We start from the raw sequence: 24,378 nt of genomic DNA, 5'->3' as shown, positions 1-24,378 counted from the left end.
TGTTGTTTTACAGCAGTTGTCTCCCAGTTCCCGAGTGCCGAGTTTACTCTCTCTGGCTGCTTTACAGGTTAAGTTCCAAGAGAAAACTGTCATTCATTTCTCCCAGAGCGAGATTCAGGAGGTTTTTCCTTCTTGCATTAGCATTTCTTTTTCTGTTCACCTTCTCTGTGAACCCAGACCAGACCACTCAAAGCTGCTCAAACTGGCCCTGTCAGGTGAGGCTTACCCAAGTGGGAGAGGTCTGTGTGGTACTACAGTCAGGAAGTCACCGCACCTCAGGGACAGCCTGGCCAGGCCACACCTGTGCCAATCTGCTTGGCCAGCAGTCAACGTTCACCTAACTCCTCTCTACTCGGCCTCCCTAGCTGGTTACCAAGGAGAAGAAAAATTCTAAGGGGAAATACATAGCTGCTACAACTTTCTAGAAGTTAGTGTGATTTTTGGTTATTTTCCCCAAAAACTCACTTCTAGCTCTTCGTTCTGTCTCTGTAAATCTTCCAAAATGATCTGGAGCTCCTCTTCATCTTCACTCTCACTCTCACTCTCGGAGGAGTACTCCTCTGTCTCACTCCGGCCGTGCTGCTGACGGCTAAAGGGCGAGAGACAGAAAAACGTGACACATAACTGGAGAAAAGTATGCTTGTCTGTTACCTCCCTTCTTTTAGATTTACCAGGTTTTCACAAGTCTACTTAATATAACGCCATTTTTAACATTTAATAAATAAGAAACTTAGGATGATTAATTTTGAATGCCTAATTCTTTTATATGAAAGTCTGAGAGCTGAAACCATTATGCTTATATTTAAGTAAACACCTGGGAAATTTCAAAATCCTTTGCCTCTCCTTTACCTCTGAATTTCGGCAATCTCAGCTCTAAGGCGCTCGATCTCTTCTTTCTCGGAGGCAATCTGTCGGCGGAGAAACTGCTCCATGGCTAGAAGCTCCTCCTGTTCAGTCAGGATCTCATTCTCCTAAAATAATGATCAGGGTGAACACCTTTGAGAGTAGGAGTGTAAGGTATGTCACTCTTTTGGGGTCTCCTATGTTGTCTCGAATTCTTTAGCCTCATACACATAACACACTACTAATGGGAAAGCTTGTTGTACTGCACAACCAAAAAAGATCCTGTTTCTTTATTGCCAAGAAAAGGCTCCTTTGAGAAAAGGTAAACTAAGTTACTTGGAAGGAATGACTAGATTTTTCTCAACACACAAAATGCCACTCAGGAGTCCCTGTGGGGCTTGCACACTGGGCACAAAGCCAAAGTTCAAGTTTTTGCTTCCCAGTCCTTTCTCAATAAAGGGAGAGTATTTGGGGCCCAAGGTGGCCGGCCTCCAATAGTGTCCCTGAGAAAAGAAGAACCCAGATGTACAGCTGGTGTCAGCATCACCTTAAAGCAGATCCTGTGCAGCAAAGATGTTCACAGAAGAAATCTCACCGCAAGCCACCATCCTCCATGAACCACGCCCCCCGAGATAATATTCAAACAGTAAATATTCTGCTTTAACAGAATATGGATTTCTAAAACTGATGGGTTCAGCCCTGGCTGGTTTTGCTCAGTGGATAGAGCATTGGCCTGTGGACTGAAGGGTCCCAGTTTCTATTCCAGTCAAGGGCACATGCCTGGGTTTCGGGCTCGGTCCCCAGTAGGGGGCGTGCAGGAGGCAGCCAATCAGTGATTCTCATCATAGATGTTTCTATCTCTCCCCTCTCCCTTCCTCTCTGAAATCAATAAAAACATATTTAAAAATTAAATAAATAAAACTGATCGATTCACCAAAGGGGGAAAATCCCTATCTGCCCAAGATCTAGCCTCTCCAACATAAAGAACAAACATAGATGTAAGGCTATAGAAATGAGAGCTAAGAGGCAGAGGTCTACAGCATTTTTTTTTTTTTAACCTAAATAGCTGGTTTATTTAAAAAGATTCTTTGGAGGGGTCCTAGGTGAGGGAAGTAATGACTCCTCTTCACCCTCAGCCCTGGCAGGGGTTACGGGCAGTTTTGCCAACACACACACACTGGGTGCACCCAAGGGTGGCCATACATGGAGGCCAGAGATGTGATCCTTGGGGCTCAGAGTGCCCACTCCAGCTCCTGCCAAGGGTGCCCGTGCACCGTGAGGTGAGGGTACAGAGGTAGTCCCAGTCTGGTTGCAGCCTGGGTCTCCACGAAGCAGGGAAGGCCCAGAGCTTATCTGGCAGGACCTCTCTCAGTGCTGGGAATGCCTGAGGGCAGGATCCCCTCATCCTGTTACAGAACTTCTTTCCAAACTAATTGGTACCAAGAGGATAAGGACCTATGATCAAACTTAAAGACACTATGGTCAAGTTCTAAAGTGAACCACTCAAGGCCCCGAAATGCATGAGGAATCTCTCTCAGAGATGTAATATGCAGTATTTCCCATGTGTTTCTAAACAGATATGTTTATGTTCCAAGAAATATCAGATCAAAAAATTCTGAAATCAAAGCATAACCTGGGACTTCAGGGAAGAAGAGTTATGTGTTCCTGTGAGGCAAAACAAAGTATTTTTCAGAAGTGACAGAAAAGAACTAAAACTTCACAGGCTTTAGGTATCCCACATACATGAGTTTTGGAGGCACAGGCTGTTGTCAGAGCCTAGACCTCATTCCTTATTAAACTCTGGGAATTTCCAGAACAGATTAAGGTTGACTTGAGAAACTCAGAAAGGAAAAAGGGAACTCATCTTCAGCTCTATTCCTGGAATAGACACTCAAGAGCTATTTGTCAAATCAATGAATGAAAAATAAAACAATTTATCAACAATTGACTTTCACTGCAAAGAATAAAATCAGAATATCTAAAAAGTGCTATTAGCAACAACTGTCTGTATTGGTACATTTCAAGGATCCCAAACTTTGTGATGTCAGGAAGAATATATTTTAAAAAGTTATTAAAGTACATTATTAATATGAAACAAGTATTATTAATCTGTAAATTAGGGAAAGTACTTAATCTCATGTCATCTACATAGGTTGAATTTTAAGTAAAGCATCTAGAACAGTATCCAATAATCATTTAGAAGAAGATAGTTTTCTCCAGTTGAACATTTAAACACCATCGGGGGTGGGCAAAAGTAGGCTGCAGTTGTTCATATGGGAAATACAATAATTAGTAAATAATAAAAATAGTACAAGAATATACTGTGTTGTATACTCAACTATAAACCTACTTTTGCCGCACCCTGTATAAAGGTAGGGCAAACAACAGACAGGGTCTCCCTAAAACCTCCAAATCAAGTTTGGTTAAAAGACTACACCTTTGGCCCAGCTGATGTGGCTCAGTGGTTGAGCATCTACCTAAAAAAAACAACAGGAGGTTATGGTTCAATTCCTGGGTCAGGGCACATATGCCCGGGTTACAGGTTTGATTCCCAATAGGAGGCATGCAGGAGGCAGCCAATCAATGATTCTCTCTCATCATTGATGTTTCTATCTCTCCCTCTCCCTTCCTCTCTGAAATCAATAAAAATATATTAAATAAAAAACAACCTTACACCTTTGTAAATGAGCTCAATTTATAAGATAACCAATACACCCTTGAATAACCAGTGGGTCAGAGAAGAAATCAAAATAGTATCTTGAGACAAATTAAAATGAAAACAACGTACTAAAACTTACCAGATGAATAAAATTATAAATGATACCACAGAAATACAAAGGGCTTTAAGAAACTACTATGAACATTTATACACCAACAAATTGGAGAACCTAGAAGAAATGGGTAAGTTCTTAAAACATAAAATCTACCAAGACTGAATCATGAAGAAACAAAAAATCTGAACAGACCAATAATGAATAAGGAGATTAAATCCATAATAAAAAATCTCCCAACACATTTATGGTCAATAGATCTTTGACTAAGGTGCTAGGAACACCCAATGGGGAAAGAACAATCTTTTCAAGAAATTATATTGGTAAACTGGTTTTCCTCATGCAAAAGAACAAAATCAGACCCTTATCTCACTCCATATTTAAAAAAATCAACTCAAAATGGATTAAAGATTTAAATGTAAGACCTGAAACCATAAAACTATTGAAAGAAAATGTAGGAGAGTTCCTTGACATTGGTGTGGACAATTTTTTTAGACAGGACCCCAAAAACACAGGCAACAAACAAAAATAGATGGAATTGCATCAAATAAAAGGCTTCTGCATAGCAAAGCTATTTTTTCCCCAAAAGAGTGAAGAGACAACCTATATATAGAATATATTTGAAAACCATACATGTGATAAGGGTTTAATATCCAAAATACATAAGGAACTCAACAGAAAGAAAACAACCCAATTAAAAAGTGGGCAAAGGCCCTAACATCTCAAAATATATACAAATGGCCAACAGATTTATGAAAACATGTTCAATGCCACTCATCATTAGGGAGATGCAAATCAAAACCACAATGAAATATCACCTTACACCGATTAGGACGCAGAAAAAAGGAACCCTTGTACACTGTTGGTGGGAATATAAATTGGTACAGCCATTATGAAAAACAGGTAGTTCCTCAAAAAATAAAAAATAGAACAGTCATTCTCCAGTAATCCCATTTCTGAATATATATCCAAAGGAAATGAAAACAAGATACTGAAGAGATATATGCATTCCCATATTCACTGCAGCATTATTCACAAGAATCAAACTACAAAAAAAAAACCCAATCAGCAACACATGAATGGATCAAGTGGTGTGTACACACACATACAGAGAGGAATATTAGGCTTTTATTATCTATACTAGAGGCCCAATAAATGAAATTTGTGCACGAGAAGGGTCCCTAGGCCTGGCCGGCGATTAGGGCTGATCTGTGGGGCGACCAGTGGGCAATCGGACAGGGGGGGGCCCCCCACTGGCACCCGCCTTGGCCAGCCTGGGGCCTGCGGGCTGGCAGCAGCTCCTGCGTTGAGCGTCTGCCCCCTGGTGGTCAGTGCATGTCAAAGCGACCAATCGTTTCACTGGTCATTCCGCAGCTGGGTTGATTTGCATATTAGGCTTTTATTATCTGGGATATATAAAACACTAATATGCAAATAGACCAAATGGCTGAACAACAGAACTGGTCGCTATGATGTGCGCTAACCACCAGGGGGTGTGCACAGAACATGGCGGGTTTCAGCAGCAGGCAGCAGAGCGTGGAACATGGTGGGCATTGGCTGTGGCGGGATGGTAGAGCAGGTGAGCAGGGGCGCACAAGGCAGGGCGCCGGTTGCTGTCATTGGGGCAAGCCTCTGGTGGTTACTGAAAATTCTTTGCTCCCGGGCGCTGCAGTCCCGTCAAGTACTCACACCTGCTGCCAGTGCTGGCCCTGCTCACAGCCACTGCCGGCACCAGGGCTGCCGCTCGCACCCGCTGATGACGCCCGGCGCTGGTCCCGATCACTAGGCGCCATCAGCGGGTGGGAGCAGTGGCTGCTGGACCCGATTGCCCCTGAGGGCTTCTCCACCTTCCCCTGCTCCTGAGGGGTGATTGGGGCAGCAGCCGCCGCTTGCACCCACTGATGGAGCCGGCCCTGCTCACACCCACTGCTGGTACCGACCCCAATCACTCCGTGCCATCAGCGGGTGCGAGCAGGGCCGACCCCGTCAGCGCGTGGGAGTGGTGGTGGCGGGGGCGGGGCTACCGGCAGACGGGACTGGGGGCCCTGGCAGGAGAGGCCTGGCGGGGGCGCAGAGGATGGGCCAAGACCTGCCCCTGTGCTCACCACAGCCTCGCGGCCCATAGTTCCTTTCAAGGAGCACGGATTCACGTACTGAGTCCCTGGTATAGGATAATACTATGTTGAATACTGAAAATGTACTAAGAGTAAATTTCAGGTACTCTCATCACAAAAGAAAAAGTTAACTACGGGAGGCGATAATATTAATTAACCTGACTGTAATAACCATCTCACTGTGTATACCACCTCATCATTTTGTACACCTTAAATATATACAATTTTAATTTTTTTTAAAAAGGAAGCTTGCAGAACAGAGAAAAAGAGTTTAACTTACCTGGGCAAGGAGAATATTTATAACTTCTTCATTTTCATTCATTTCTTCTTTGGAAACATCCTCTTTTGAAAGACTGGCTATCTCTTGTGCAATCTTGGTTTCACACTCCTGTCAAGTAAGACAAATGAAAAAAACAACTGATCAGCCTATATGTAACACATATTAAACAAATCACACCATTACCATTCTAGAAGTTTCCTTCTCATTTACTAGAATTGAAAAAAAAAAAAACATTAACCGTCAGAGGAACCATCTGGATAAATGGACATTTGTTAACAGGAAATGTTAATTGGAAAATAACATGTGGATCTTAACCTGCAGCTACCTTGTGAAAATGTGCAATTCTGGTTAGTGTGCTCACCATTTCCAGAACCCTTTCACACAAATTGTCTTCTGTGGTACTTTTTTTGGTGGGGATTTTAAGCATACAATTCAATTAGTTTTAACAAACGTAGACAGCCAAGGAACCACCACCACAATCATAATATAGAACAGTTCTATCACCACACAAAATACCCTTGGGTTCTTCCACCATCTGTTGTCCCTGGCACCCCTGATCTGCTTCCCATTGCTATAGTTTTGCTTTTTCTTGAGTTTCATATAAATTGAATCAATCAGTAGTCTGTTTTCTCTGGCTTCTTTCACTTAGCATAATGTTTTTAACAATTCTATTTTGTTGTTTGTATCAGGAGTTTGCTGAGTAATATGCCATGATGTGAATGTACCCCAATTTGTTTACACACTCACCAGCTGATGAACATTTGGGTCCTACTTAGTTTTGACCAATTATAACTAGAGCTGTTATGGACATTTTGTAAAAGCTCTGTGTGGGTGGGTAATGCTTTCTTAAATAACTAGAAGTGGCATTGCTGGGTTATATGACAACCATACGTTTAACTATAAGAAACTGCCAAACTGCTTTCCAAAATTACTGTACTATTTTGTACTATCAAGAACAATATGAGCATCAGTTGCTCCATATTCTTGTCAACACTTGTTTTTTTTTAATTTTAGCCATTCTGGTTGTTGTGTAGTGTTATCTCATTGTGGTTTTAATTTGTATTTCCTTAATAACTAATGATGTTGAACATCTTTACACATGCTTATTTGCCATCTGTATATCATCTTTGGTGAACTGCCTGTTCAAATTTTTGCCCATTTAAAATTGAATTGTTAATGTAATAAATGTACCACTCTGGTGAGGGACACTGATAATGGCAGAGGCTATGCATGTGTGTTGGGGAGGGGATATATGCAAACTCTCTATACCTTCCTCACATTTTGCTGTAAACCTAAAACTACTCTAGAAAAATAAAATCTAAAAAAAAAATGAACGGTTTTGTCTTCCTATTAAGTTGTAAGAGGGTCTTTTAAAATAGATTTTAGTTCAAGTCCTCTATCAGATATGTGTTTTTTGCAAATATTTTGACACAGCTTCTGGCTTGTATATTCATTTTCTTAAGTGTCTTTTGAAGAGCACATTTTAAAATTTTGGTGAAATGCAATTTATCAAAATTTTCTTCTAGAGTCCTATTTAACAAATCACTACCTAATCAAGTCAGTAAGATCTGTGTTTTCTCCTAGAAGTTTTCTTTAGATCTTCGTGTATGATTCATTTTTAATGAAAGGTTCTTCTTTTGCATATAAAGATCCAATTGTTTCAGCACCATTTGTTGGAGAGAAAATTTTTCTCCCACTGAATTGTCATCTTTGTAGAAAATTAATTGCCCTTATATGTGTGGGTCCATTTATAACATTCTATTCTATATGTCTATCCTTGACTACTGTAGCTTCATAGTAAGTCTTAAAATCAGGTAGTGTGAATCCTCTAATTTTTTTGTTTAGGCTACTCTAGGTCATTTGTATTTCCATATACATTTTAGAAGAACTTGTTAATTTCTACAAAACCCACCTGTTTAGATTTTTATTGAATCCACAGATCAATTTGAGAAAACCTAACATCTTAACAATATTGAGATATACTGCTCTGTTATTTAGATCTTCTTTTTTCTTTGTAGGTTCGATATTTAAATATCCACTGCTAATATACAGAAATACAATAGGCTGTTATATATCTGATCTTATATCCTACAACCTTGCTAAATTCACTTACTAGTTTTTGGAGGTTTTTATTGATTGATTGATTTTTGAGAGGAAGGGTGAGGAGAGAGAGAGAAAGAAACACTGATTTGTTGTTCCGCTTACTTATGCATTCTTTGGTTGAATCTTGTATGTGCCCTGACCAGGAATTGAACCCACAATCTTGGCGTATCAGGATGACACTCCCTGGGGGATCGGGCCTAAGCCGGCAGTCAGACATCCCTCTGGCAGCCCGGGAGCCCTTGGGGGATGTCCACCTGCCAGCTTAGGCCCACTCCCCAGGGGATCGGGCCTAAACCGCAGTCGGACATCCTTAGCGCTGCCGAAGAGGCGGGAGAGGCTCCTGCCACCGCCCCTGTGCTCGCAGCCATCAACCCGGCTTGTGGCTCAGCAGAGCTCCCCCTGTGGGAGCACAGTGACCTCCAGGGGACAGCTCCTGCAGTGAGCATCTGCCCCCTGGTGGTCAGTGCATATCACAGCAACTGGCCATTCCCAGGTCATTCTGTTAGGGTCAATTTGCATATTACCCTTTTATTATATAGGATTATTTACTTTTATCTTTAAGTCATTTATTCCTTAAGGTTGAAAAACACGTGATAGACTGAGTATTTTGTGAATGAGCAGGCATGGAAAGTTAGCATCAAGAAAAACTGATAATGGTAATCCATTCTTTTCTGTTATTGACTCTGGTTTATATCATGATTCCTTTATCCAAGAAATATGTAGAAGCAAGAGAAATAAAAGTCAAACCTACATCAGTTCTATTCTAAGTCAGAGGCCCTTCATTTAAAGACATGGGCAATGCTACCTTGTTTAACAACTGCAACAATGAGGCCTGGCTGGTCGTCTAAAACCCAATTCCAGGTTGAATCGTGAGGGGAATAACAACAATAAAAATAGGCATAGGAAGCAAAATGAAAATAAGATAATATGGTAAACAGGATAAAAGAAGGAAGAAAAATACTAGTACACAGAGGGCTTCGGCTAGTCCTGGAGTTCATGTGTAAAAATATTCATGAATGTTTCTCTTTTTCAATCACAGTTTACTTTCAATACTATTTCTTATTTCCCGGTGTACAACATAGTCGTTATACAATTACATAATTTACAAAGTGACCCCCCTGATAATTCAAGTACCCACTTGGCACCATACATAGTCATTACAATATTACTGACTATATTTCCTATACCAGTGGTTGGCAAACTGCGGCTTGCGAGCCACATGCGGCTCTTTGGCCCCTTGAGCGTGGTTCTTCCACAAAATACCACATGTGGGCGTGTACAGTGCGATTGAAACTTCGTGGCCCATGCGCAGAAGTCGGTTTTCAGCTCTCAAAAGAAATTTCAATCGTTGTACTGTTGATATTTATCTCTGTTGACTAATGAGTTTGCCGACCACTGCCCTATACTATACTTTACATCCCCATGACTACTATGTAACTGCCAATTTGTACTTAATTCCTTCACCTTTTTCACCCAGTCCCCCAATCTCCTCCCTTCTGGCAACCATCAGTTTGTTCTCTACATCTATAAGTCTGTTTCTGTTTCGTTTGTTCATTTATTTTGTTCTTTAGATTCCACATGTAAGTGAAATTATTGAGTGTTTCTTTTCTGACAAAGCTATCCTCCACATAAATGTAAATCTCTAGCCTCAAAACAACAAAAGTCCTTGGGTTGTCTTTTGTCTTTTAGCACAACCACAATGGCAACCCACCAGCAATCATGCTCTCCCAGTCTGATAAACGCTAATTAATGTTCCTTGGCAGTGTTATTTGGATCCTGCCATTGAATTGGCACGTGGGTTGTAAGAGGGTCCAGAACTTTGGAGTCAGCCTTGGTGTGGCTGGGAAACTCAGTCCCAGAGCCAAGCAACATACACTAAACTACAGGGGAGATCAAAAGTCTGACTCATGCACCCACACTTACCAGGAGTCACATGCCACTCTTCCTATTCCTACGTAAAGGAAATCCCAACTGATCTTTAGTACCTCCATGTGTTTCCAAAGATCTGACTCACATGCCCCAGTGAAAGTATCACTCTCCAACTGCTTCTCATGCTTAGGAAGCTCCTTTTACAGGTACAACCAACCAGGAAATGACAAAACATCTCTCAAATAATTTGTTCAAATGAAACATTTCTCTAATACCAACCTGAAGAATCAGTAATTTAGAACTGGGAACTTCTGAACAAATAAGTTTCCCATCAGGACCTTTGCTTCAAGAAATGTGTATATATTGTATTTTTAAAAGAAATAACTTAAAAGAGTATATGAAAGATCCTAGTACATTCTTTTTATATTTTATTATAAACACATGTACCAAAAATAATAAATTTACTCACTTGTCTTTTAGCTTCTCTCAGTTTTCTTTTGAGGGCTGTCAAAATTCTTTGTACTTCCCATAATCTTTCCTCTTTAGATAAATCCTTTATCCCACCCTGCAGATCTCGATGTAAACAATTCAAAAGAAACTCCTAGAAAACAATAAATTACACACTTCTGATCAATCACATCCTATCACCTTAAAATAAAACCATGCAATTTCTAAAGATGTAGAATCAACTGTTTTTCTTTCTTTTTTAAATTCTCACCTGAGGGGATGTTTATTGATTTGAGAGAGGAACAGAGAAAGAGAGAAACATCAATGTAAGAGAGAAACATTGATCGGTTGCCTCCTGTGGGCACCCTGATCGGGCGGGGGGGGGGGGGGGGGGGGGCTGGAATGGCATGGGGGTCCAACCCACAACTTAGGTGTGTGCCCTGACTGGGAATTGAACCTGCAAACTTTTTGGTGTATAGGACGATGCTACCAGGCCAGGGCTCCACTATTTTTTAATCATCATTAAAAGAATGAAGAAGCAGCACAAATTATTTTTTAAGGATATGACTAAAAAATCATGCTTGAGAGAAACCAAGATGGCGGCATCAGTAAACACCTGAACTTGCTGCAAGCGTACAACCACTTCAAAACTACAACTAAAAGACAAAACGGACATCATCGAGAACCACAGGAAGGCTGGCTGAGTGGAAATTCTACAACTAGAAGGGAAGAGAAAAGCACACTGAGACTCAGAGGAGCTGCGGAAGTAAAGTCCAGAAGTACGAGGCGCGCGCACGCAGAGAGGGCTGGCAACTGAGTACGCAGCTGGCTTTTTCTTTTTTTTTAATATATTTTATTGATTTTTTACAGAGAGGAAGGGAGAGGGACAGAGAGCTAGAAACATCGATAAGAGAGAAAGTACGATCAGCTGCACGTACCACAACCAAGGTACGTGCCCCTGACCGGAATCGAACCTGGGACCTTTCAGTCCGCAGGCTGACGCTCTATCCACTGAGCCAAACCGGTTTCAGCGTGGCTGGCTTTTTTAATCTGCAGGGAGACACAAGCTCTCGACTGCTCTGAACTCCAGTTCCGGGCGAGACTCTGGGGACCCAGACTCATACAGAGAGAAACTGGACTGTCTGGCAGTGGGTGGAACTTGAGGGCGGCTTTCTCTCAGAGGTGCTTGCATTGATTACTAAGGGACACTGAGACCCGGGGGCCTCTTAGGGCAGGGCTGACAGGAAGCCATTGCTGTTTGCTCCGCCCTGAGACTCCACCCCATCCAAGCTGTGCGCAGAGGCTTTTGCATATGAATGGTCTGGTCCTTTGAAAACTAAACTTACCTAACAAACTGCAGCTGAGTCAGAAAGACCCAGAACATCCAAAAGAAGGCCCAAGGCCCCACAGCAGCTTACATTGCTTCACAGCTGGGCCTCATCTGGGCACCTCCAAACCCCAAACAAAGAAGAGGAATCTGCAGATCTCTCTGTAGCTCCTGCTGGGTGGCCTCAGGCAGAGGCTAAATTAGCACCTCCTTGGAGATCCAAGAGCCAGTGTACCCAGGGGTCAGAGTAGGACCATCCAGATTACAACTCCTCAGATCCATAAGGGACACACTCAGGGGGCAGACTCAGTGAGCACCAAAGCCCTACTGAAGCAAGTCTTGCCCCATAAGGGTGTCTCCAACACAGAAGTTCTCCCATCATAGACACAGCTGATCCTCACAACCAACTGGCCTGGAGGTCAATTCCTCCCAGTGAAACCAACAACAATCAAGGCTTAACTACAACAAGACTGTGCACACAGCCCACAAAGGGGTGCACCAAGAGTTCCACCTCAGGTAACTGGGGGGGGGGGGGGGGGGCTGAGCCACTGGGCCCTATAGGACACTTAGCACACAAAGCCACTCTATCAACTCAGGAAAGCAGCCAAAATGCAGAGACAAAGAAACAGGTCACAAATGAAAGAAATGGAGGAAAGCAAACAACTGGATACAGAGTTCAAAACCACGGTTATAAGGTTTTTCAAGAATTTCCTAGAAACCGCCGATAAATTTAGTGAGACCCTCGAGGATATGAAAAAGGACCAACTAAGAAATTAAGCATACAATGACTGAAATAAAAAATAATATACAGAGATCCAACAGCAGACTAGAGGATCGCAACAATCAAGTCAAAGATTTGAAATATAAAGAAGCAAAAAACACCCAACCAGAAAAGAAAAAAGAATCCAAAAATATGAAGATAGTGTAAGGAGCCTCTCGGACAACTTCAAGCATACCAACATCTGAATTATGGGTGTGCCAGAAGAAGAGAGAGAGCAAGATTTTGAAAACCTATTTGAAGAAATAATGACCGAAAACTTCCCCTACCTGGTAAAAGAAATAGATTTACAAGTCCAGGAAGAGCAGAGAACCCCAAACAAAAGGAATCCAAAGAGGACCACACCAAGACACATCATAATTAAAATGCCAAGAACAAAAGACAAAGAGAGAATATTAAAAGCAGCAAGAGAAAAACAGTTAGTTACCTACAAGGGAGCACCCATACAATTGTCAGCTGATTTCTCAACAGAAACTATGCAGGCCAGAAGGGAGTGGCAAGAAATATTCAAAGTGATGACTAGCAAGAACCTACAACCAAGATTACTCTACCCAGCAAAGCTATCATTCAGAATTGAAGGGCAGATAAAGAGCTTCACAGATAAGAAAAAGCTAAAGTAGTTCATCACCACCAAACCAGCATTGTATGAAATGCTGAAAGGTATTCTTTAAGAAGAGGAAGAAGAAGAAAAAGGTAAAGATAAAAATTATGAACAAATACATATCTATCAACAAGTGAATCTAAAAATCAAGTGAGTAAAAAGTCTGATGAACAGAATAATCTGGTGAATATAATAGAATCGGGTATAGAAAGGGAGTGGACTGACAATCCTCGAGGGGAGAAGGTGTGGGGGGTGCGGGAAGAGACTGGACAAAAATCATACACCTATGGATGAGGACGGGGGAGGGGAGGTGTAAGGGCATGGGGTGGGGTGGGAACTGGGTGGAGGGGAGCTATGGGGGGAAAAAAGAGGAACAATTGTAATAATATGAACAATAAATATTTTTTAAAAATCATGCTTATTTGTTTTGCCTAGGCATTGGGTTCTCATTATTTATATTAGCTCAACAATAGTTCATTTACATCCCTTCCCCAACACATCATCAACTACTAAAAAATGAGGGAGCTCAGAGCCGATGGAACGGAAGAAGCAGGGATTTGATAATGTGTATGCAAATAAAAGACGTAATAATTATAAAATGTAAGTTTCTTATTTAGTCCTGAGTTTCTTACTCAGCTTGCCAAGCACACACACATAACCAAATGGCACTGTTTTCTTCTATCAAAGTAGCAAGTGGGAAAGCACAGGATATGGGGTCAAGTCCTGGTTCTATGGCTTAGTAACCATGTGACACAGAGTAAGTTATTTATAATGTCAGTGTTCTTATATGTAGTATATGGTCAATAATAGCAATCTTGTCTAGATATGCTAACCTTTTTAGACTGCTTAAAACATTCCCAGAACCATGCTGAGCATCTTTAATGCATTATTTCATTTATTGTAACCTTCACATCAAATTATTAGAGGCCCCATTTTAAAATGAGATAACTGAAGCTTAAACAGGTTAAATGATTTGCCTAAAATCCGACAGTTATTTAGAAGCAGAGCAAGAATTTAAAGCCAGGTTTTTCATTTCAAAACCTGTATTCTCTCGATGATACTGACTTATCTCCGTAACATGTGCCTAACATAGCTCCAGGCATACTTTAAAAAGTACCTATGAACAACAGTTTATCTTCATCATCGTCATCATGTCTCCAAAAGGGTCAGAGCAAAGGTAGGCTCTTTCAGGGCTAAAGCACAGGCTGAGCTCACACACCTGCCTTCTGATCTCCTCCTTGATGCTCTCCTGGGTCTCTGGCAGTGTGGGCATGGTGGCCATGTTAGACCAGCGAAGAGGTTTTGTCACTTGCTTTAGTATCACATTTCCAAAGAGCTCTTGCACATGTGTGAAAAACACATACAGGACACGATTGCTAATCTAAGGGGAAAAAAGTAAAGAAAAGGATTTTCAAGAAAACTATTAACATTGTTTTGTTTCATTTAATTTGTATCTATTGCATGTGCATCCTTTAATCCTGGACATGAGAATGAAAATTCTCCTCGATAGTGACTAGACATGCTTTGCTAATTAGTGGACAATTTAAAGAAGAGAATGGAAAAAATATAACTTGAGTTTGTACTTAAGCACCATAAGGAACTGAAAAGGATACAGAAGCTGATAACCAATTTATTTCTTCTTAGCACTATAATATTAACTGATTTTTTAAAAAATCTTACCTTCTTTCTTATAAGTTATTTTGAGACCTTTTAACACACACATCTGGATCTATTGAAGAATATGAAGAAAGTAAGAGCACTTGCAGTTGTAAAGCTGGACTGAGAGTTTGAGACCTCCAGAAACAATGTCATCTGGGCACATTTGCATAGCCAGTGTTTAAATACGATGTTTCTTATGCTAGATCAGGACATGAGGTTGGCTGAAAAGCTAGTAAGAATTACCTTCTACCTAAACTTACTCCTACAGCACACTTGAATCTTCTATGATACTATCATCCTTATTATAGTAATACTAAATAACAATGTATTATTTACCAAATTCTGAAATCCTAAGAATAACATTGAAATTTGAGAAACATTTTGCTTACAAAGTATAATCAATGAGCAATAAAAGAATCTGTAGTAAAAGAAAATACACTTATACAGTGTACTTAGACAATGACTAATAATAATAATACAGTATATTGGCCCGAAAGGCTTAAAATAAAAAGTATAAACATCTCATTTTTTGTCATTTGTATTTGACCTGAGTAAAATAGCAATAACTCTAATTAAAGAAAACACATCCTCTATGCCAGCACCAAGTGAGCAGCAATAAATGAAGGCCAAGTATTTTTGTTATAAAGAGATATCAATTAACACACTACCCAATTCCCTGAAATTTTCACAGATTAAGATTCTATAAAATACTTCTCTAGGATCTATCTTTATGAATGGAACCCTCAGCTTAAATCCCTAACCAGGCAAATGCTAGGTCCCTTTGTGCATGAGTCTGATATGTATGTGTGATATATTGAAGCAATAATGGTATTTGCAGAAACAGTTGAAATTCTATGGATGAACTCTGTAATTGCAGGTACCATGGGTTCCTCTTCTTCTAATGACAGACCACTATCATTAGGAACTGGTTTATAAATCCACACCAAAGACTATAATATTCCTATTATATAGCTACAAGCGAATGGGAAAATACATTCATCCTCTGTGTTGACATTGTCCATATTGTGAAAAGAAAAAATAATATTCAGGCTAAACCATTATCTACTTTTGCTGGTTAATTGCTTGTATGCAACTCAGCAGTGAAAATGTTCCCCCCACTCCCCATGGCACATGTACCTGAACAGTTGGGCTGAGCACTATAGAAATGTTCTGTATATTCATTTTTGTTTCCAGTTCTTTCGCGATAACATGGTCCATGTGCACGATCAGCCAGGAAATCAGAAGAAAGTTACATTCTGGCAGTTCTTTCAGTAAGCGTTGGAATTCCTGCACTTTCTCACTCTCTGTGCTCCTCCCACAAGCCTCTTCAAAGCGAGGCATAAGCTCTTTGGTAAGCAGATTTTCCGGAAGGTCTCGCAAATACTGCTTCAGCAAACTGGCTACAGTGTTAGGCTCATACTCTTCCAGATTTGGAGACTCCTCTCTGTCATAGGCTGCTTTCAGCTCATCCACCTTTGATTTAATTCCTTAAAACATTCAAATTCAGAGAAAAAGAGAATATCGAGAAGAAGAAAAATCAAACAGCTTTATTTACCCTTGTGCCCACCCCTTGGGGGGACATATGAGAAAAGCCAATCTGACAATGACAAATCTCTAATTATGAAGTATTTATCTGTACAAGGTTCACACAATTCCTCTGTAAACAAGATAATAGGAAAAACTATCATTGGAGGGGGTGAATTTTACCAAAAGTTAAATGATAATAGAAACTCAATATTCAGAAACAGAGTCATAGCAATCAGGGACATTTTGAACAAATATGCCAAGCAAATCAGGAAAATATTATTTTGAAAGTTAAAGATAGGTAGGTAAAAATTCAGGCAAAAACTAAACTACAATCTAAACATAAAGTCTTGCTCTACATGGGCAGCTAACTGCTTTTTCTAACTAGTCACAAGACTGACAACATAAAATGACAACTCGGTATATATAAGCATGTTCCAATTTTTATAAGTAAAATCAAAATAGTGAGTTCACTTTCAAAACAAATAATCCCCACCTAATTTTTATTTTTAAGTTTTAATTCTTTATATATTATCTTAATCTGGAACAGAGCTGGAACAAAAAAGGTAAAATTTGGGTTTTGCTTTTCTTACTAGACTGAAAGAAACATTGACACACAAAACCAATTTTTTCAAACATTACATAAGTTTTTTAAGTCTTAAATCCAATCTGTATTTAAGTTACATGTAACAGTGACTGCTCATAAGAGTATAAAGTAGCTTTCTGTTGTTTTTTTAATACTTAAAACTTTAGGCTAATTATTAGAAACAAGAACAACTTAAGGCTGAACAGCTGTAATGGCAAATTCGAATACTAAAGTGTTATCTAATCTAAACAGCATTTTAACTTATAGCACTGACATCTGGGCTTCGGCATTCCTTATTTTATGTGAAAACCTTTTAATGGCATTATAATAAATGTGTACCTTACCTAGCACTGACAAAATAAAATCAGTAACTCCAAAGATGAAAGTATTATGAATCTCATTTTTGTATAATCTTTATTTTGAGGCAGAAAAGTTAGAAAATAATCCCTATTTTCTTAAATGTTTTCCTTTTAAAAACTGGACACTTCAAATAAAGTATTCCAGGTAGAGAAAGAACACATACAAAATGATATTAATGTATTTTAAATTTTAAAAATGGAACTTATATATGAATAAGTGAGAATCAAAAATCTCCAGCAGAAAACAATATTCTTATTAGCATTAAAACAAAAAGAAGTCACAGCCTTAAACTGTAATACAGTGTGCTGAACGCAGCATACTACCAGAGCTTAAAAAGGTAAATAACAAATTGATCAGAGCAGGTGCTCAACCTCCTGGAGTCCATGGGGATGGCTCAATTTGAATGCTTTGATATATAAATGAAGGGTTCTGCAACTCTGTCTCCCCAAAAGAACACAAACATCAAAATTAGGTCAAAGACAAAAGACAAAATAGTTTTTTGAACAAAGCTATAGAGACTCTTCAGAGAAACTTTCACCAAAACCAAATTTTTTTCATGCCTACCAATACCATGTGAGAGCAGCTTATTTTAATACTGTTTAATTCTTTAAAAATCAATTCATCATAAATTATTCTTAAAAGTCAAAATTTTACATTTATTTAAATACTTTTTATGTTGCTAAGGAGTTATAAATAAGTTGTATTCAATTTTTAATTTTTTTCTATAAAGTAGTACTCTTAAATGGTATGTTACCTATGAAATTGTGAAAAGGGTTTCCCCAATTTAAAAAAATGCCTGCTCTTTTTCAACAGAACTAAATATCAAATCTACCTTCTAGAAATGTGTATGAACCAATTAAATGGGAAAACTAAGTCTAATTTCTTTATATATTCTAAATGTGTATTACTAACTCATTCCAGGCTGCTGCAAGCTATGATCAACTCATGTGTGTAAATCCTCCTAATGAAAAGGAGTATCATAAAAAAAAATCAAACTGCCAAAATACACAACACACACACACACACACACACACACACACACACACAGTGAGGAATTTTTTTTCAAATGGAAGAATCAAGGAAATAAATGTCTTAGGACTCATGTCACAATTTTCCTCACAAGTTAATATTTGTCCTTCCTTTGAAAAATGGATGCAATACACAGATGACATATCATAGAATTGTACACTTAAAACCTATATGCTTTTATTAACCAATGTCACCCCAACAAATTTAATTTAAAAATATATATATAAAGAAAAAAAATGAAGCTAATTTTTAAAAACCACCCATGTGTCCCCAATACCTGAAACTCTGTAGATGCCTTCACACTTCATGCCATACTTCTCTACATAATCTACACATTCACGGAAAACTGCCGGCAGGCGAATGCCATCATACATCATGGTCCTCTCTGCTGCATCAGCCAAAGGAATTCCAAAAATGGGTTTAAGATTTGGAACATCAATCTGAGGCACCTCTGGCTCCTGAATTGGCTTCTTCTTTTTCTTCTTTTCCTTCCACTGTTTAACAACATCAGCTGCTGTCAAGTCTTTTGACTTCTTCTCCTTATGTTTTTCTTCTTTGTGCTTTTCTTCTTTATGTTTTTCCTCTTTGGGTTTCTCTTTTATTTTAAAATCCTTCTCTTTCTTTTTAGAAAAGCTGGGCTTCTTGAAAACATGGATTCCCTTGGATCTCTTCATTTTGGAAGGACTTTCAGCTTCATCTCCAGAGCTATCCTCCTGAAAGGCAGCATAGCCTTCAGCTGCCAAAGAAATGCAGGGAGTATAAGTTATATGTTTGTTTAATGTCAAACTGTTCATGTGCTTTTTAAATACAGGATAAAAAAATTCCAACTGGCACTAGCTTACCTTTTCACATCATGGCCAATCCCTCCTGGGTACTCACTCCTAGCAAAAACTGGGTTTCCTCTCAGCTAAAATGAGATGTTGCAATGACATCTCCTGACCACAAGAGGGCAACACGGAGAGAGCTAGTTATTCTTACAATAGTAGGTGGTGAAAAGTGGATTTATTGTACGGGTTTAAGTGGAATTTTAGTATTACAAGTACACAAGAAAGTTCTACACGGATGGCTAAGGAAAAAAATCCTATAAAATAGAGCATTCTTTTGTCATCTGAATTTACTTTATTTTTCTCATATTTGGTCTCTGAATTAAGAGTCCATTTCAAACCATGACAGGAACTGTACTGCTGTTTAGATGCTCCAGTCAGTCCGCTATAACACTTCGCTCCCTGTCACTGTTTAGTTCCTTCTGAAGGCTGCATCAGAGACTGAAGTCTCATTTGGGTGGAGGACAAAATCAGGAAACTCCCTAATCTCCAGATGGTGGCCGAATCCATCAGCCCACTTCCCTGCATCAGAAGCCCTAGTTTACACACACTGACAATTACTTTATGTCATATCAGTTATCCTAGTTTGATTTTGTATTTTCATACCTATAACTCTCCTATTCTTTTTTTTAAGCTAGTACTTTACTAGCTATTTTATTTAAAAGATTCAAGTTTTTCATAAATACCCTTCTAATTAAAATATCACAAACCCCACACCAACCAGAATGACATAAATCTTAAGGTCATACTATGATGCATAGCAACTTGAGTTCTCAGACACTGCTGGTGTGAATGTAAAGTGATACACCACTGTGGAAAACTGTTTTACAGGATCTACCTGTAATAAACATGTCTGTGAGCGAGCAATTCCATTCCCAGGCATGTACACAACAGAAATACATAACCATGTACAGTGATGTTTATAGAAGCACTATTCGTGACAGTCACACACTGAAAACAACCCAAATGACCAGTAACAGAATGGATAAATGAATTCTAGTATTTCTAGTATATTAACACAATGGAACAAAATTCATCAATAAAAAATGAACAAATTACTGCCACATTAAATAACACAGGTGAATCTAAGAGACATAACATTGGGCAACAGAAACTAGACACAAAAGGAAATCTGCTTCCACTTACTAAGTACAAAACCAGGCAGGACCAAACTATGCTGAAGGAAGTGCACCTTCGGGAGGGTGGGAGAGCCCCTCTGCAAGGGCACTGAAGGGAATTTCTAGGGTGCTCATAATGTTCCATCTCAGATCCTGTGGTAGTTACACAGGAATGTTCATTCTGTGATAACTCATCCAGTTGTACACAATTGATGCATTCTATCTGAACGTTATGCCTCAAAAACAAATTAACTGAAAAATACTGTGAAACTCAAAATAAAGCAATACTTAAAAAACTCACCTGATTTGCTTTTAATGTACTAAAGATATATGCTTAAACAATTCATCCTTCCTACCAAATAGTGACTATAAACAAATGCATCATGACATTAGCTTAAAACAAATTAGTAACTTTGTCATAGTTCCAATAATGTATACCCTCATTACCTACACAACTTAGCCAAAAAGTAAAATTCTATAAGGGCAAAATTCCAGTATCTACTTTTTATACATTAACTAGAGGCCTGGTGCATGAAAATTCATGCACTGGAAGGGGGGGTTCCTCAACCTGGCCTGCCCCCTCTCACAGTCCGGGAGCCCTCAGGGGTGGGAGGCGACCTGGTGATCAGGGAAGGCTATGCCCCATCACACCTCTGCTGCTGCCACTGCCGGCAGCGCAAACCTCGACCAGCCCCGCGCAAGCCTCAGGCGGCCCTGGGCAGCTGAGGGGACTGGGGGACTCTGGAGGTAGATGCGCGGGGTAGGCCTGGCTTTGCTGTGCCTGCCGCCCTGGCGGGGCTGAGGGGACTGGGCGCCGCCATCTTGTGGCTGTGGGCGCCGCCATCTTTGAGGGCATGGCAGTCAATTAGCATATCCCCTCCTTATTGGCTGTGGGCGCTGCCATCTTTGAGGGCATGGAAGTCAATTAGCATATTCCTTTCTTATTGGCTGTGGGGGCCACCATCTTTGAGGGTGGGGCAGTCAATTAGCATATTCCCTCTTTATTAGACAGGATTAAGATGACTCCTTTAAGATACTTCCACGAGAAAACTACCATTCCTGGAAATTCAGCATTCTTTCGTGTGTGTGAAAGACCCTAAAATATAACTCTAGTATACAAAAATTGAGACCTTGAAAAATAAAGAACAATGAATGTCAAATGGAAGTTTTTGGATATATTTCCAGAAGACACCAGGAACATATGACTGGAGTAGACATTTATCTAAAACATATCAAAAACATAGAGAAAAATGGCACTTACTCCTTTTTTCCTTTTTCTTAAATTTTCCTTTTTTCTTCCCATAGTCTTTTTCATCATCAGACACGATATCAGGAGGCTCATGGAGGCTGTCATGGGGAGGCGAGGGCTCACCAGTGCGGTACAATCCAGGAAATTTAGTAGGGCTGATTTCCTCAGAGCTGGGGGTTCTGGTAAGACCACTGCCATGCTCCACCCTGCGATGTTCACTGGGGCTGCTGGTGGGGGGCAGGAAGCACTCGGTCATTCTGCCTCCCTGATACAGTGCAGAAGGCTTCTCTGTTACCTATCCATTACACCTGCACAGAGGAAAAAAAGATAATCAGAGTCATCAAATGCCAATCAAAACATAAAGCACCACACACACACAACAGGGCAATTAATCTTGCATTTATAAATCAAAGTATTTTTTTCATTACCCTCCTTTAAAAAGATGCTTTCATTTTATCATCTCAAGTTACATTCCATGCATCATACATTTTAGTTCTAGAATCAGAAGGCCTGGGATCTTCAAGCATTAGAAAAATAAACCAAATGAAAATCAGAGTTAGAGTACTCAAAGTAGAATACAGAGTTCCTTTTAAAAAGAACTCACTATTATAAAGGGCTTCATTTCAATTGCTATCCATCTTAAAATATTACTGTTTTCCTTTAAGCTATGACCTAACAACTATAAATAATAAAAAGACTATACACCTACACATGAATAGTTCAGTATCAAAATTTACAATACAGTTAAAATTATATATTTAACTAGAGGCCCGGTGCACGAAATTTGTGCACTGGTGGGGGGAGGGGAGAGAGGTCCTGTGCCCTCTCATAGTGTGGGAGCCCTGAGATTGATCGCCCCAAAGAGGTAGGCCCTGCCCATCCATCCGGAGCTCCTCAATAGATTGCCCCCGCAATGTGCATGCACAGGGCCATGGGAAACCCTCCTCCACTGTGCGCGCAGCCATCTTGTGACGGAGTGAGATTGTCACGGCGTCATGGCGTGAGGACCACCTAGGTGTTTTTTTTTTAAAGAATTGGCCAATTTTTTTTTTATTGCTTTTTTACAGAGAGGAAGGGAGAGGGACAGAGAGCTAGAAACACTGAGAGAGAGAAACATCGATCAGCTGCCTCCTGTACACCCCCCACTGGGGATGTGTCCGCAACCAAGGTACATGCCCTTAACCGGAATCGAACCTGGGACCCCTCAGTCCACAGGCCAACGCTCTATCCACTGAGCCAAACCGGTTTCGGCCCACCTAGGTTTTTATTAGTAAGACTAGAGGCTCAGTGCATGAAATTTGTGCACTGGGGTGGGGGGAGTCCCTCAGCCCAGCCTGCCCCTTCTCACAGTCCAGGAACTCTCAGGGGATGTCCTACTGATGGCTTAGGCCCGCTCCCCACAGGCCTCCGCGGGAGGTGACCGGCCAATCAGGGTAAGGCGACGCCCTCATCACACCTCTGCTGCTGCCAATGCTGGCCGCGAGGTTGCCTGAGCCTCGGCCATCGCAGCCACTGTGGCTTGCCTGAGCCTCACCCGGCCCTCACTGCCTGAGCCTCAGGCCCTCGAAGCAACAGCGGCCATCAGTGGCTTGCCGGAGCCCCGGGCCGGCCCTGGGCAAGCGGCAGCTGCTATCGTGTCCCCAACGCTGCAAGTCCCCGCCCCCATCCCTGATGCTGCAAGTCCCTGCCCACCCGCTGCGCACGCAGCCTGCTGATCGATCGTTACTGTGATGGCATCCCGACCAATTTGCATATTACCCTATTATTAGATAGGTGATTGACACAATTATAGATCAGTAACTGTAATTCTATGTTTGCAAACAGTCCATGTGTTGATAACTTTACTTTGCACTGCAATTACCTCATCTGCTCAATCGCAAAATACACACAAATAGTTTCACTACAATGGACATTACAAAGGATAAACATTAGTAAGAAGTCAAGGTTTGTTTGCATTGTTTCTTCTTTAGACGGAGGGTACATCATAGTCAAGTACTGTGTTCATAAGTTATTTGCATTAGTTCTCATGATATTCAATTGAAATACTATTGGAATCACTTGTTTCTCTTTGTACTCACTTTTAAGGTTAATTTGCAATTTTAAAAATCCATAAGCCATAAATAACAAGACTGATAAATCTGATCATAAAGTCAAAAAAAATATAGAAAAAAATTGCAAATCAATTAAAATATAAACAAATCAAGAGAACTATACAAAGAATATGAACAAGCAGCTCATAGAAGAATGACTAATACCTATACAAAAACAATGGTTAGCTACAATTATAATTCTTAAAACAAATTAAGCCCAGCCAGCATGGCTCAGTGGTTGAGCCTCAACCTATGAACCAGGAGGTCAGGGCTTAATTCCCAGTCAGGGCATATGCCCAGGTTTTGGGCTTAATCCCCATTAGAGAGGCGTGCAGGAGGCAGCCAATCTATGATTCTATCTCATCACTGATGTTTCTATCTATCTCTCCCTCTTCCTTCCTCTCTGAAAGCAATAAAAAATTTTGGAAAAAAGGAGACAATAATTACATTAAATGCAATGGACTAAGCATTCTAATTAAGAGTCAGAGATAATCATACTGAATGAAATAAACAAGACTCAACTATATGTTGTTTACAAGAGATGTGCTTTAAAAATAATACTACACAGAACAGTTAAAGCAAATGAAGGGAGCCCCAGTTTGGCTCAGTGGATAGAGCATTGGCACATGTCCTGGGGTTGTGGGCTCGATCCCCAGTCGGGGGGTGTGCAGGAGGCAGCTGATCAATGATTCTCTCTCATCATTGATGTTTCTATCTCCCTTCCTCTCTGAAATCAATAAAAATATATTTTTTTAAAAAGGCAAATGAAGGGAAAAGATATACCATGCAAACACGTATCATAAAAA

General features: G+C 40.2%; 1 protein-coding gene across 7 annotated transcripts in view; it reads right to left on the bottom strand.

Annotated features, from left to right (window-relative positions):
- RALBP1 (ralA binding protein 1) overlaps positions 1–24,378 on the bottom strand; it is a 100,137-nt gene that overhangs the window by 61,506 nt on the left and 14,253 nt on the right. For 6 of the 7 annotated variants that reach the window (XM_054723895.1, XM_054723893.1, XM_008161395.3 and 3 more), the window contains 8 exons: positions 21,495–21,790; positions 18,569–19,027; positions 15,930–16,279; positions 14,353–14,514; positions 10,450–10,581; positions 6,009–6,116; positions 850–971; positions 466–589 (listed from right to left, as the gene is read on the bottom strand). In XM_054723895.1, coding sequence (XP_054579870.1) covers positions 466–589; positions 850–971; positions 6,009–6,116; positions 10,450–10,581; positions 14,353–14,514; positions 15,930–16,279; positions 18,569–19,027; positions 21,495–21,738 — 1,701 coding nt within the window. In that variant the 5' untranslated portion in view covers positions 21,739–21,790. Of the gene's footprint in view, positions 1–465; positions 590–849; positions 972–6,008; positions 6,117–10,449; positions 10,582–14,352; positions 14,515–15,929; positions 16,280–18,568; positions 19,028–21,494; positions 21,791–21,910; positions 21,933–24,378 lie in introns of those variants that run through there. The other variant, XM_054723897.1, reaches the window with a different exon arrangement.

The sequence above is a fragment of the Eptesicus fuscus genome, chromosome 12, assembly GCF_027574615.1.
Source record: "Eptesicus fuscus isolate TK198812 chromosome 12, DD_ASM_mEF_20220401, whole genome shotgun sequence".
Classification (NCBI taxonomy): Eukaryota; Metazoa; Chordata; class Mammalia; order Chiroptera; family Vespertilionidae; genus Eptesicus; species Eptesicus fuscus.
This window is presented reverse-complemented; position numbering and strand designations above follow the sequence as displayed.